Source organism: Siphateles boraxobius, unplaced genomic scaffold, assembly GCF_051911475.1.
Source record: "Siphateles boraxobius isolate OS27281-9 unplaced genomic scaffold, OSU_SipBor_1 12, whole genome shotgun sequence".
NCBI classification, from domain to species: Eukaryota; Metazoa; Chordata; class Actinopteri; order Cypriniformes; family Leuciscidae; genus Siphateles; species Siphateles boraxobius.
This window is the reverse complement of record NW_027508722.1, coordinates 9,946,592-9,961,695: the sequence shown is the minus strand read 5'-3', so window position 1 is coordinate 9,961,695 and position 15,104 is coordinate 9,946,592. Positions and strand designations below refer to the sequence as shown.

At 38.1% G+C, this 15,104-nt stretch overlaps 1 protein-coding gene across 3 annotated transcripts in view; it reads left to right on the top strand.

Annotated features, from left to right (window-relative positions):
- enpp2 (ectonucleotide pyrophosphatase/phosphodiesterase 2) overlaps positions 1-15,104 on the top strand; it is a 49,418-nt gene that overhangs the window by 16,240 nt on the left and 18,074 nt on the right. For all 3 annotated transcript variants that reach the window (XM_077207254.1, XM_077207244.1, XM_077207263.1), the window contains exons 7-15: positions 5,045-5,124; positions 6,012-6,131; positions 7,389-7,444; positions 8,430-8,495; positions 8,860-8,932; positions 9,213-9,321; positions 9,417-9,542; positions 10,082-10,113; positions 10,578-10,705. In XM_077207254.1, coding sequence (XP_077063369.1) covers positions 5,045-5,124; positions 6,012-6,131; positions 7,389-7,444; positions 8,430-8,495; positions 8,860-8,932; positions 9,213-9,321; positions 9,417-9,542; positions 10,082-10,113; positions 10,578-10,705 — 790 coding nt within the window. The remainder of the gene's footprint in view (positions 1-5,044; positions 5,125-6,011; positions 6,132-7,388; positions 7,445-8,429; positions 8,496-8,859; positions 8,933-9,212; positions 9,322-9,416; positions 9,543-10,081; positions 10,114-10,577; positions 10,706-15,104) is intronic.

Sequence of the window (15,104 nt, the reverse complement as noted above, 5' to 3'; positions counted from 1 at the left end):
TTCCCCCCAACTGCATTGGCTCAGGAACCGGATTAATAGGAGGGGTATAAGAAACGGGAGGTGAGGAGAGCAGAGCCCTCTCCATGCCGCGTGCTCGGCGCCGAAGCTCGAAACGTCTGTCTATGCGGATAGCTTGGTCAATAAGAGAGTCAAGATGGGTCGGCACCTCCCGGGACAGAATCTCGTCCTTAATGTCTGCGTTGAGACTCTCAATAAATCGAGCAACAAGCGCTGGCTCATTCCATCCACATGTTGTAGCGAGCGTGCGGAATTCAATTGAAAAGTCCGGGACTGACCGTTTACCCTGACGGAGAGATGAGAGCAAACGAGAAGCCTCGACACCATGTGAAGACCGGTCAAACACTCGAGTCATCTCCTCCTTAAATGTAGAGTAACAGCTGGTGCAATCAGAGTCGGCATTCCAGACCGCCGTTCCCCACTCTCGCGCCCTCCCGGTGAGAAGAGAAACAACGTAGGCGATACGAGTGCGGTCCAGCGAGTAGGTGAGTGGCTGTAAAGTGAAAACCACCTCGCATTGAGTAAGGAACGAGCGGCACTCTGAAGGGTCGCCTGAGTAGCAGGGTGGATTATTAATTCTGGGTTCTTGGGTACCAGAGAGGCGCGGAGGAGGTTCCGAGCGTAGATGGTGCATCTGCTCTGAGAGATCCGACAGTTGACTCGCCAAGGATTCGACTGCTCGACGGGTAGTGGTCAGCTCGTTCTGTTGGCGGCCCAGCATGGCTCCCTGAAATTCCACCGCAGACTGAACGGAATGGTCAGTTGCTGGGTCCATCCTTTGGCCAGATTATTCGGTCACGGACACGTTCAGGAAAAAGGACCCAAATGCAATCTGCGAGACAACAGTTCCTTTAATGAAAATAATGCAAGCTACGTAGTGTAGCGAAAACAGAAAGTCTCTCGTAGCAGATAATCAGAAGAACAGAAAGTCTCTTGTAGTCGAGCAGATAATCAGAAGAACAGAAAGTCTCTTGTAGTCGAATCAAACTGAGGAGTGATCCCACAATAATACTCAGCGTCACTCAGCGTCCCGCAGCAGAAACACAAATCAGGGCTCGTGGTCCGTCTGTCGCCCTCAGATACAGAGAAGCTGGGTAGAGAAAGACTTCAGTAATCTCCAGCACTGGCAGGGCACAGGTTGCAAACATACGTCACCAGGACAGGACAAGACAAGACAAGATGCGAACAGGTAAGCTCTGAAACACGCGTTAACATCGTCAATAATCTGGCAGAGAGAAGGGGAAAAAGAGAACTAGAAGTAGGAAAGCTAATTAGGAAGAAAGTGATAACAGGTGGAAATGGAGAAAGAGTAATGGAAAGGCTGATGGCAATCAGCTGGTGGAGAATGAATGAGCGTGATAGTAAGTGGGTGTGTCTAAGCGAGGTGTGTGTGTATGAAGGGAGCGCGGGTGAGAATGGATACAGAAAACAAAAAGAACACAAGAGGGAGACAGAGACAGAAGAGAACACCGGGATCATGACAATATCACTAACAACAGTAGTTCGGCCAGGATATTGTCATTTAAAAAGTGAAGTTGCAGCCCTCAACTGATGTTGATGTTGTCATGTTGTGTTTTGGTCTGATGCGCCACCCTCCACCTATCTACCAATCACGAAGTCAGTAGTGTTGCGGCATTTGGATTGCCAGCTCTGCTCTAGTTACCACTATCAGAGCCTTATCAGAGCATTATCAGAGCCTGTTTCTCTGTCATTATGATGAGATGCTGAGGAAAACAACATTAGCAAGCCCATTACTGTTTATCATGCAAGTTCTATAGCCAAAAATAATAGAATGACACGTAAGCTTTCACATCACATATTTTAACGTTATGGACCTGTACTGCAGGGTAAAAAATACAGCTGGTCGCTTTCACTTATAGTGTCAGCTAAATGAATAGCTTTATCTTTGATATCGGTTACACACAGTGACAGAGGCTTGTGCTTGTACTTACGTTAATGACAGATACCTACCGTTACAAGTTAGACTAACAGCTACTGTAGTAACAATGTACTGTCACATACGAGCGTACATCTTTACGATTATATTTGGCTAATCGCCATTAGTAAATTTTTGCAATATATAATTACTTTGCAAAACATCTCTCATTTGAAGCATAAACATAATTAACAGAAAAAGCTTATTGTAGCAGCCTGTATACGTTCCTGCAGCCTATCTTGCAACCTGGAGTCAGGGAGGAGGGGGAGGGGATACACCGCTCTACAGTCATTTGAAAGGGATTGCAGTACCAGTTTTGGCCACATTCTTACATAAGGCTCCTTTAACTCTTGTCCGGGACAAGTGGAATTTTTTGAAAGGGCAAGTGAAAGATAATTTTAATTGCCCGACCGGACAAGTAGCTTAACTTTAGTGACAAAAATAACCAGAAGCATCAAAACGCAAGAATGATTATTATTGTATTACATTCAATGTAAACAGCGATTGATAGGCTAATGGGTAGTGTATTTCTGGTAACAACGTTGCGTTGTTTTTGTTCTATTTCACTGACGAAAATAGTTCCAAAGGAAAGCAACAGCAGTCCGGTGTGTTGTTACTGAATGATTCAGCGTTTTGAACAAATCTTTTGTATGAATGATTCACTAATTAAGACGGTAACTTGCCGCCATTGGCGGTTTAGTTTCATGTTTAAGTATTACATTTTTTAAATATGTATATTCAAACATTTATTTAAAAAATCAATCTCATAACATTATTTATTGCAGTTGTAATTTTGCAGTGCAAATTATTTAATTTGATGGGTAACAGCCCTATCGTGTCTCATTATAACTGAATTCATTGATCAAATTAGAATTTGACAGGAAAGATGATGCATAGATTCATCTATCTATTACTATCAGGTAATAAACATTCTCTTTATAAAAATAAATAACACGCTGGGGTAAATATCATAAATATGAAGAATTAGGTATTTAAAATCTGAAAATATTGCTTCAGAATAAATATATTTACAAAAAAAATGTCTGGTTATAGAAGATGTAGACAGCCCATTCATTTTAAAAGAGGAACAGAGAACCGCGATCAAGGCATTTGCCAATCCAATTGAGTGCAGAGGCATTTTCTTTGCCCCATAATCACAGCCCAATGGAGCAGTATCAGACTGCTCAGACATATGAGTATGAGGACATCAGGCTAACAAAACATGGCACAGAACAGGAAATAAAAGTTCACACAAGACAAGGGGAACACAAGACAAGAATCATGAAAGTCAATAAATATGTTAATAGATTTGTAGTATATACTTAGTATGAAATAAATGTATTTAAAAGCTGCATTCCGTAACTTTTTTCGGTTAAAAATTATCCAAAATACATTTTTGAGCCAGTACATAACCAGTCACTGCTTAAAACTATCTGCTTGCCTTAGCTCGATTCAAAACGGTAAGCTTGCAATAATGTTTTTAATTCGAGTGGTACTGGTGGATTTCTGTGGGAAAATCAAGCATGTCTTTGCGTCATTACGTCACATATGTACACATAAAGAAGATGTCCCGGCTAGTAGGCTATATTGAGCGTGAGGATGTTGGAGGTGGAGATTTATAGCCTTTTCTTACAGCACTTGATAATTAAACTTATCAATTTGATGGCGGATCCAGAAAGGTTCAAACGACAATCACCAGTGACAATTGGAGATTCACCTGTTGTAAAATATAAAAGACTTCGTTCGGACTTCAGAGTGGCTACAGAAAAAAAGAGACTGCAACCGGGCCCATGCCAAAACAAGGATAATATCGGAAGGGCATTAAATGCAGTTAATTTTGTACATATCAATGCTGATGTTGTTAACATTAACAATTTGAGAACAAAGTATAATTTGCACAGTTTGACGAGATATGATAATGGTCAGCGCGATTTATTGCAATGCTTTTTTTCCCTTAGTTGGTCAGAACAAAATTGGATGTTACTTACTTGTTCAGATGACATTTTCTGATGAAAATTCTTATGTTGGTCATACTAACAAAAAGTAGAATCTGTGATTCCGAATGACAGTATCCTCACCGGCGCGGCGACTGACAGCCTCACGTTCTCCTCAAAACATTGGATTCATCCGCGCTGTGCCGTGCCGAGGCACAACCCATGTAAAGTTGCTAATTTCACAAATAACTGCAATTGCAGATTTCGAACAGAGATGGCGACAAAGAGGAAAAACTACGGACTGCAGCTTTGGATACATTTTGGTATAGGTATATTTTTTTCACTGGGGCAATACAGATTGTTTCAAAGCAGCTTTACAGTGATAACAGGAAAATGATTCAATGATGCAAACCAAATTAATTTAATATATAATTCCGTTCTGCAGAAAACAGTGATCTCATCGTCCAGCTCATGGTTCAGCTAAGTTCGGTTCTCATCCAATAGTGTCAGTATACTTATACATCCAACTTTATATAGAGATCTGCTCAATATTGTGATTCACATTTTACTAAAAAAATCACATTGTATATTTTCTATTTGTTATATAGTATATAATTCTTTATGTGAGTGTACTGTATGTATGCTGGTAAGCTTTGTTGTACTATATATCCAATTTAAAGGGTAACTAAACCCCTGGTCAGAGCCTGACTCCACCCACTGGCAATTTTTGAAAAATGCTGGAAAAGTGGGCAGAGCCCAGCGGAGGGGGGTGGGGGGGGGGTGGGGGGGGGGTGCACCTGAGACGCATCTCTTTGTAGGCAAGGGCAGGGTTAGATGGTACCCTTGACGTCAGAATTCAACTGCAGTAGCCACCGTTCAACCTGAAGAGGGCAGCACTAAAACGTTTTTACACCATATACTGTATTGTAGAATTAAAACACTTTAAACCCAAATGTCAAAAAATTTACTTGAATCAATGAACAGCATTTATGAAGCTCCATTCTTACAAATCATTAACTAAAAAAGTTGTTTTAATGTTTAGTTACCCGTATATATATATATATACACACACACACACATACACATATATAAGTTATTGTACTAAATTATGCTTTTGATTAACAGTCCTAAAAATGACTTTTCATTTCTCTTATAGGATCATGTGGAACCCATGCACCATACATGAGACCTATGTACCCCACCAAAACCTACCCGAATTTGTATACAATTGCAACGGTATGCATTCATTTTGTGTAGCTTCTGTTACTTTTGCTCATAATTTTGCAGAATCTGCAAGATCTTTATATCTTTTTAATTTTTTTGCATTTTGTTTTTTATTTTTTATTTAGTGAAAACTTTTTTAATGATAGGATTCAAATTCTACAAGGGGAATGTCAACTTACAATTACAACTTTATATTATAATATTATTTCTGTCTTTTTCTTGCAGGATTAATAATGATGTGCTTTTGAAACCTAAATGCCCCAAACCTTGGGCCAAAGTCAGTGTGTGTCTGAATTATATCTGAATATAACAAAAAGGGGAAATTAAACTAGACAGTTATCTAAATATATAAACTCATGACTTGGAATAACAAGGTGAAGTAGTCAAGAAATCAGGATTTGCTTTTACCTAGTAACAGAAGGGTTTGCTGAATTATACATATGAAGAACCAATCATATTATAGAAAAATTGTCACCTTTACGTCCTATTCTATAAACTGATTCTTTTAGCTGTTGGGATTCTCTCTGAAATTGGTCTGCGGTCCTCCGGCCGTAATTAAAGCACACTCAAAGGCATTGTCTGGAGTCTGTTTGACTATTGCTGTGCAGCCGAGAAGACACTAGAGATCTTACTTCGATTCTCAAATGATAGTGTTTAGTGGAGCAGGTTAGTGGAACAATAAAGACCTTATTCCCAAGTGATAGTGTTCCAAAAGGTTGAGACGTTGACCGACTCGAAACCAGTTGTCGACTGTAGACGCAGTGCTAGAGTATAAATATTATTAAGTGTCGACTGTAGTGTTGACGCCCCAGGTAAACTTAAGACAGGTGCATAGGGTAAAATCTACCACACATCAGTTTGGTTTGAAAATTTTTCTTTTGTTTTTTTCTTTGCTTTAGGGGCTTTATCCTGAGTCACATGGAATTGTGGGTAACTCCATGCATGAACCTGGCTTTGATACTAACTTTAACTTCCGTGGGAAAGAAAAGCTCAACCATCGATGGTGGGGAGGACAACCTGTGAGTTACTATTCCATTCCTTTTTTTTCCATTCCAAAAATGAAGTTCTGTCTTCATTTATTCACATTGTTCCATAAGAACCATAAAAATAATCCATAGAATTTGTGCACTAAATTCCATTTTTTTTTAGAGCTATACGAAGCTTTGTGTATCAAACAGGCCAAAATTTATCTTCCCAACTACTGGCCTGGCATGTATAATACAGCGTTTTTAGTTGTTTTCGTGGATTTGTGTGAACAGTGATTGTTTTGACAACCTTGTCATCTGTAAAAAAACAAACAAAAAAACAACGTACAATATGATTTTCACCAAAGATATATTATCTATATTAGCTGTGATTTTTTTTTTTTCGGCAATAAAGCTCTTTCTGATTCTGATTCTGATTCTGATTTTAATTCCTAAATAAGTGAAGGAGTCTACTACCTTAAAATGAGCAAGAGCTGATAGTTGACTATCCTCCTTATTCAATAAAAGAATACAAGATTTAGATACAAATTTTCACATATTTAATTATATTATATTAGATGTTTTACCAGAGCCTGTTTTGTCTTGAAAGTGTGAAATTAATAGGCATATATATTTCCATGACAAATAGCTGTATCCAGGAATAATAAACCCTCTTGACTATGACACACGACAACCAGTGCTGTTTGGTATCCTCAACCTCAAATCTGGCTTCACAAAATATTTGAATTTGAATATAGGCTGCTCAAACTTTAACTATCAAAGGTCGATCCAGTCAAGTACATACCTCACCGGCACAGTTGTATGAAACTGCAAGCGGTGGAATCATAAAGCATAATGTCAGTGAGCTTTTTAGATCTGTGATCATGTGCAAGCTACATGAAAAGAAGGGAGACATCTCCAACACACATGTCAGCTATTAGCCCAACAGCTGGAATTAATTCTTAGTTTTCACTGAACTTTATTTCTTCTGGCTGTTTCTAGACCCCACTGACTGAGCTGTGACGGTAAATGAGGCCATCAAAATGGAACTTACACAGTCTTGTCACTGCAGTTTGAAAAGTTCTGCCAAACCCTTGTGAAAATTACCCAACATATAGAGCAGTTGTCTCTCATTTATGTATTTTGATCCCTTAACTTTATTTTATTTATTTTTTTGTCCAGGGATCTATCAGGTTGTCTGATGTGTGAAATGAGAGAAAGATTTTTCGTAGAAACATGAACGAAAAAACTCTTTTTCCACAGTAGTACATCATATGTTTTCTCTGATAACACATTTTCTTCCATTTCTAGATCTGGATAACAGCAGTGAAACAGGGAGTAAAGGCTGGTACATTTTTCTGGCCAGTGTAAGTCAACATGATCCAAACTCAAATCCAAACAATGTATATGTAATGTCTTTATTCTGTTACATGGCTAATTAAATAACTCATTCCATACTGTTTATATTACGGACATGAGTGATATCTCAAATCATTTGGCTTGTTGAGTAGAGGTGTGCAATCTCACAATTTTCTAGGTGGGCATGTTGTGGGCCAGTAAAACAAACATCACTCTAGAAACCACACAAAGCAATGGCATGTAGAGTTTTGCACAGGCAAGCACCACTCACATTTTCTTAAAAGGACATGGAAATTACAACTGAACTGCACAAGTGAAATTTCATATGACAGAGGAAATCACATGTTTTTGTTTTATGTGCTCTCTGGCAAGTCCTAGGCTTTCCTAGGACTGTAACACAAAGGTCTCCTCATCTGCACTCACTGAGGGCTTTCAGACTGTATTTTTTTGCACTCAGGCATAGAAAGTGACAGCTTGAAATGTTTTGCCTGCAATTTGTGAGAAAAGGTCCTATATAGTGAAATCAAGCCCCTGCATGCTTTAGATCATCTGCGTACTGAAATAAGCAAATTGGAAGGGCAAAGGACTTTTCAGAGCTACTTCCTTTGGCCTCAAAGTTGGATAAAAATAAATCACCTATTCGTATCTAAGCCAGTAGGTTTAGGGAGCCCTAACTATTCCATACATTGACCTAATGTTGATACAACTGGACAGGAGGTCAGGATTAGTGGAGGTAGTGGGGAAAGGGTTTTCTGCTCCCTTGACCCATGATATCCTACTTAAACACTATGTGCTGTGCAGGCCTCAAACTCAGATACAAAGGTTTGCCAAATGAACTGCCCAGCTGACAGCTCTTTGAGAAAATTTCAGCTATGCTTTAAATTTGCCTGAATATGGTGACTAAAGAATTTTAAATGGCCATTTTTGTGCATGTTCTGTATGTGCGTAGTATTTATGTGTATACCATAATTCTGATGTGTGGCATATTAACAGTGGCATTCCATTGGAAAGGAGAGTTCTGACTATGTTGCAATGGCTTCACCTTCCTGATGCAGAGAGGTCAGTGTGTATTACTTATTGATATGCTAAATGCTTTGTGTACATTAATTTTTGGTTGAGCATTTCATTTAAAATGTTCTTAATCTCCTCAAAACTCCCTCCAATCATTAATTTTTACTCCACTAAGTTCAATGATCTGTATTTTATAGTGAATGGGACATTGCCATATTTCTCTTTGGGTTCACTATGTGGTTATCTTAACAAACACATTATTAGTTTTTAGTTGCTTTAATGTTAGACTTTGCCTTATATTAACTGTGGCCTTGTAGATAGTACTATTTAATAGTAATAGATACTATTAGTTTTTTGTATTTTTGAGGGGGGGGGGGTTGGTTATAGGTAATATGTGTCTGTGTTTTTGCAGGCCATATGTTTATGCAATGCATTCTGAACCGCTGGATTCCTATGGCCACAAACTAGGACCCCACAGCACTGAGGCAAGCAGACTGTACAGGAATCATATAGTTCATGAGATCAGTTGGCTAACCTTGTCTCTCACACCAGCTTAAGTCACACACATTATACATCTAAACAAATATGGTCATGTTGCAAATGTAGCAGTAATGAAAACAAACTTCTCAGCCCAAATATAGACTCACTGTAAACACTACTTACATTCACTAACCATAGTGTGTCAATTCAAACTTGTCTCAAGTAAATTTGAAGTCCATTGATGTTTCACCTTGAAAATAATACAAATGTTGTTTCATTCTACAGCTTGACAGTGCATTGAGGGAGATTGATAAGGTGATTGGACAGCTGATGAATGGCCTGAAACAAATGAAATTGCACCGTTGTGTCAATATCATCTTGGTTGGCGACCATGGTACTACACTTAGTACATTAAGTCCTGGATCTAGGGTTTTGAGGGATGATGCCCTTTTTTTTGCAAATCAATTATAAATGTCTTTTTTTGTTCAGGCATGGAGGAAGCTCATTGTGACCGCACAGAGTTCCTAAGCTCTTACATGTCCAACACAGATGACATCATCCTAATTCCTGGCTCTCTGGGAAGGATCAGAGCCCGAAATCCAAACAACTCTAAATGTTAGTTATTAAAAAGCAGAAGGAGAATTTTAGCCTGTCCTGGTCTAGTTGCATTAGACATCACAAAATACATTTTTTGTAAATATATCCTAAGTGTCCGGACAAATTAGGTACAATCAGATCAAAACAGTCTAAGAGAGAAAAATATTTTTTCCTTTTTTACACTTTTTGTTGCATTTTTAAATTTGTTTTGTTTTTATTTTAAGTCAACATCTGACCAAAATTGACTTAAATATTTTTCCCTAATTCTTTCTCACAATTTTTCAGCACATAGTCCTTAGAAAAAAAATATATATATATGTTTCCCTAATTTGTGTAATAGTGCCTAAATGACTTTCTCTTTTTGGCTGATGTCACCTATGCTGTGTAGGCTATTGGTTGGTGTTAATGAAATGTCACATTACAAGAGAAAATTGGGTTGAGAGCATGTGACTTAATGAGGAAACTAGAATAGAGTATAACGCACTATTTCTAGGAATTATATTGTTTTAAAAGCATCTGGCATCAAAACAATTAAATTGTTCTCTTTTTTTCTCTAGACGATGCAAAAGCAGTTGTAGCAAACCTTACAGTGAGTGTCGTTCTTTAGAATTCTTTATAATTATCGTACTATAACTTTACGTCATATTAATATTTTACTAAGCCTTTTATAAGAAACTATAACATTTTAAACATACTTTACAGTGGGCCCAAAATGTGACACTTTGTGGTTGTCAAAAATAGTAAGACTTACTCCATAGTGTGAATGTAATGACCTATCCTGTGGTTATTTTCCTACCACATCTCTGTGAACTTGAGAGGAACTTATTTTATTCAACCACTAAAAAGTTGGTTAAAACTCTTTGTAAAAATGTCTCAGACAAGGGAAGTTAGTTTTGAGTAAATCAAGCATTGTTTGTGTGACTTTAGTCTCCAATAGTATCTAAATATTTTTGGGACCACTGTATATTTATTATTTTAATGGTGTATTTTGAATGTTTCAGTTTAAAATGCACTGTTCTACTTCATCAAACATGAAACTTGGTTCTCCTACAGTGTAAAAAGCCAGACCAGCACTTCAAACCATACTTGAAGCAGCACCTTCCCAAACGTTTGCACTATGCCAACAACCTTAGAATCGAGGAGATTCACTTGATGGTTGAGAGGAAATGGCACATAGCACGGTAAATAATCTAAGCCTTCTTTGTTAAAATTACTGAGTTTGTGAATGTTTCTTAAAAGATGCTCAAACCTACAAAAAAAAAAAAATATCTTAATGAGTACTTTGTCTTATTTTCCAATAAAAATATCCAATCATCTATAAAACTAGATGCATTTACTCAATAGGCAAAATTATGTTTGATAAAATGTGTAAATATACTAATGTTCATTGTTTATTCATGTTAGTTCATAATACATTCACTAATATCAATTTACATAACTTGAAATGTTAAAAGTGTATGTAGAAATAACATTAACCTGGATCGATAAATACTATTGTTCATTGTCAGTTTATGATGCCTAATGCATTTACCAATTGAGCCTTATTGTAAAGTGTTACTTTATTTTAAAGTGTTACCCTTTTGGCTTATTTTAAACATTAACCTCACTAAATGTTCTTAGAGTTATACTATAAAATAGGCTTAATTCATGATGTAATCTTTGAAAACAAGTATTAATATCTTTCAATTTTGACTGTCATGTAGATACTGTATTTCAATAGTGGAAAACAAGAAAAAAATACTGATAAAGGATTTATTTATTTATTTGCAGTGTATTATGCTGCTCAGTTGAAGCACCTTTTTAGTGTTTACCTTTCCTTCAGATGCTTAAAACCACACTGTAATTCAAGTATGCTAATTTCCAACTGAAATGGAAAGCTGTAATCTCCAAAAAAGAAAATCAATGAGGTCACTGAAATTAGCCATTGGTTTACAACACTTCCACCAAATATGAGGATGCAGAAAAAGAGAGGCAGGTCCAGAGACTGTTCCTCACAGCCGGGTTGGGACACCCTCCTTTGTTTGCTTTGGCTGACACTAGATACCTAATGAAAGAAATCTTTCAGGCATACTGGTAGAGATATAGTCCTGTCTAATCGGTGGCACCAGACTCATGAAGTGACCTACTTCATAGTTAAAGTAGTCTCAACTGGCCTGTAGGTCCTTGCATGAAGTAGACAGTTAAATCAACTACTCAGGTTTTATGAAATGAAATAGAATATTTATGAGCAGGTCTTTTGTTATTTGAAGATGCTGAATGCTTTTGGGACTACGTATTGCTGGAATCTCTGGATTTAATGTAGTGTCTGCATTCCACTGATTTAATTTGGACAGTTTACAGCACAGTGATGACTGAGGTTAAGTGTGCTTCATACGAGCCATTTGGCTCTTGGACACAGCTTCACTCAGCATATTCAGTGACTTATGCTAGGGAATTTAAACACTGGACTTTTATGTTCAGTATTTAAGCATGACATCTGCAACATTACCACGTTATTGACTTGTTTCTTTATTCCTCTGTATTACTGACTATTTGCTTGTATGGTTTGAAAGTGTTTTAAATTATTAATTAATTATTAATTTGTAATTATTTAAAATATTTGCCTACTCATGATTACACCAAGTTAGTAATTAAAAATATTAAAATAAAAAAATGAAATACTTAAAGTAGTTAAATAGTTGTTTAGAGGTGTTCACTAGCATTTCGTTTCATCATTGGTATCAAAACTAGCTTGAAGAATCGTTGTATTTCACTAGTATTGGTCAGGGATACTGACAATACTAACTCATAGTACCCCATCGTGATGCATTGAGAACCGTTTTGTAACCGAATTGTTAATCTTTGAAACGTTATTAATAGTGAAGCAGATTAATGGCATATTTCAAGAGAATCGTTCAAATTGGTATAGAAGCATGAAATTTGGCACAGATACTCTCCAAGGGTCATTTTTTGGGAAAAAGGCGTTGGCCACCCAAAAATTCAATATGGCGGCCATTTTTTCAAGATGGCCGCTATTTCTGTCAAATGCTCATTGTCAATTGTTCAAACAGTGATATCATGTAGACATAACATTTTGTGAAAATACTCTCTTCAGAATGTTGTTTTGGAAAACAGTGCTTGTCCCTCAAAAATTCAAGATGGCAACCATTTTTCGAGATGGCCGCCATTTTTCTTGAATACTTGCATATTTTTTTTTCAAATGGTGATGCTATCATGAAATTTGGTACAAATATTCTTCAAGGAACATTATCATGGAAAAAGGTGTATGCCACTCAAAAATTCAAGATGGCGACCATTTTCAAGATGGCCATAGAATGTACATTTCCAGAATAAAATGTGAGTGGGTGCTTGCCGTGGCAAAACTCGCCACTCGGTTGCTAGGGTGTGGTACATGATTGCATACAAGCCAACAAACATGTCTGTACGATGTTCTGGTGCCGAGATATGGCTTATTCATGTGTTCAGGTGGTTGCTAGGTGGTTGCTAGAGTGTTCTGGGTCGTTGCTATGGTGTTGGTAGGCGGTTGCTAGGGTATTCTGGGTAGTTGCTATGGTGTTGGTAGGTGGTTAGTAGTTGTCACAGATGGTCACTATTGGAGTTCTTATCATTTTCTTGGCATGATTTAGCACTTACTTAATCGCTATTAGCATGTAGCTGTTCACAGCTAACATGTGTAGCATGTTGGAAATCCTGTTTGCTTGCATGAGTCAAAAGAGCCAACCCCCATCTCCATACGATGTTCTGATGCAGAGATATGCTGCCGTGCAAACGCAAAAGAAAATGAGTTATTGATATTTTTGGCACATTTTTGGCCTTTGTACTTACAGCTGCCATCAGTCCCTGTAACTTCTGATGTCCTCAGAGCCTTGTCCTGCACTAATGCGGTCAGATAGTATGCTCTTAACCCGCTCCATCGACAAACGTGTGATATCGATCGCGAAGGATATATGCAGAGTTGACAGAAAAGTGTTACACATGCCGTAGCAGGTGAATACAACAAAGATCTAAAGCCCCGCCTCACCCAGTTCGGTTACCGGATCTGGTTGAAACATTAATGCATCTAGCTGGCAGAGAGCCAAAACTTCGCCGGCGCTTTCAGCACTGCCCTGAACACGGTCGAGCCGACGCAGGACAAATACATCACAGGGAGTGATAATAATGAAGCAACAAGGGTATATTGGTGCATACAACATAATGAAGCAAGTGCTGGTGCATACAACATCAGACCAGCTCAGCTGTTACAAGCAGGTTATACAATCACAGCGTCCGGAATAAATCTGCGGGACGAGCGAAGTGCACAAGCACAATAATAGGGCAGACAGGCAGCTGAAACCACCGCATACTGAAAAGACGCAGAACACAGAAGGTTGTGCTATAAATGCATTAGTTGTCTAGGTAGTCCAGAACGCGCTCCCTACTGAATCTCAAGGGGGAAAGCACTGCATAGGCTACTTTTCGTGAACGGACGAGGAGCGTGACACCTTGAACACGAATCTCGGTAAGCGTCTGTGAAAGTATGCGTCATTCAGATCCATCGCTATAATCCAGTCTCCGGGTCGAATGTGCGCGAGGATCTGTTTTATCGGGATCATTTTGAACGCGTGTTTAGAAAGTCTTATCCCACTCAGTACCACTTGAGGATAGCCTATACTCTTTACCGCTACGGAAGTATTTTGTCATGTCTAATGAATTAATAGGGCCACCAGAATGCAACCAAAGCACAATAAGTAGATGGCTATAAGTAATTGTAAATCATTCAAAATAAATGCCATGATCACTAGATTTTATACAGGTGTTACTATAATGATTTTGTTAATGGTGATCAGCAACCAAATATTGATAATGTGGAAGTCACTGTCTTTTGCCTTGCCATGACTTCTCTCTTTTTGCTGACAATACAAAGGCAGAGTACAGTAACACTTTAAAATAGTGGTCAAAAGTCAAGTTTGAGCTCAAGATTTTTTTATGTAGATAATGTTTATTACTTAAACATCTAATTGCCAAATTTCCAGTGTCCTACCTATAATTAATTTGGCGGGACAACTAAAAATCTTTAGAGTCATTTTGCTTAGTTCCACACTCTAGCGAGTTAAGGTCTTTTGCCTTTGTAGGGCAGTATACGTCTTGCAAAATGTTAGCTAGGGTACTCTCTTTGGTTGCTAGGGAGTGGCTTGGCAGCTGCCAATCATGAAACTCTAAAGGCTGCGTGTCACTGTGAATGATATAAACCAACTCCCATGTCTCTATGACATTCAGAATAGAAGATATACCTCTTTGGATTTTGGTTGCTAAGGTGCTCAACAATGGTTGCTAGGGAGGGGCTAGAAGTCTTCAGGTAATTCATGATTGAATGTTTGCTGCCCCGGGTAAAACGAGACCACACTCATGTTTCTATGATACTTCTATCCCTTTTATCTCTTTCAATGGAATGGAACTTGTTGCTAAGGTGCTGTAAATGTTTGCTAGGGCGTGGCTTAATAGCTTCACAATGATCCTGAGAGACTGATTGGTCATCTGATTAAAATGAGCCCATCCCCTTGTCTCTATGACACTGTGATCCAGAGCTATGTTCAATACAAA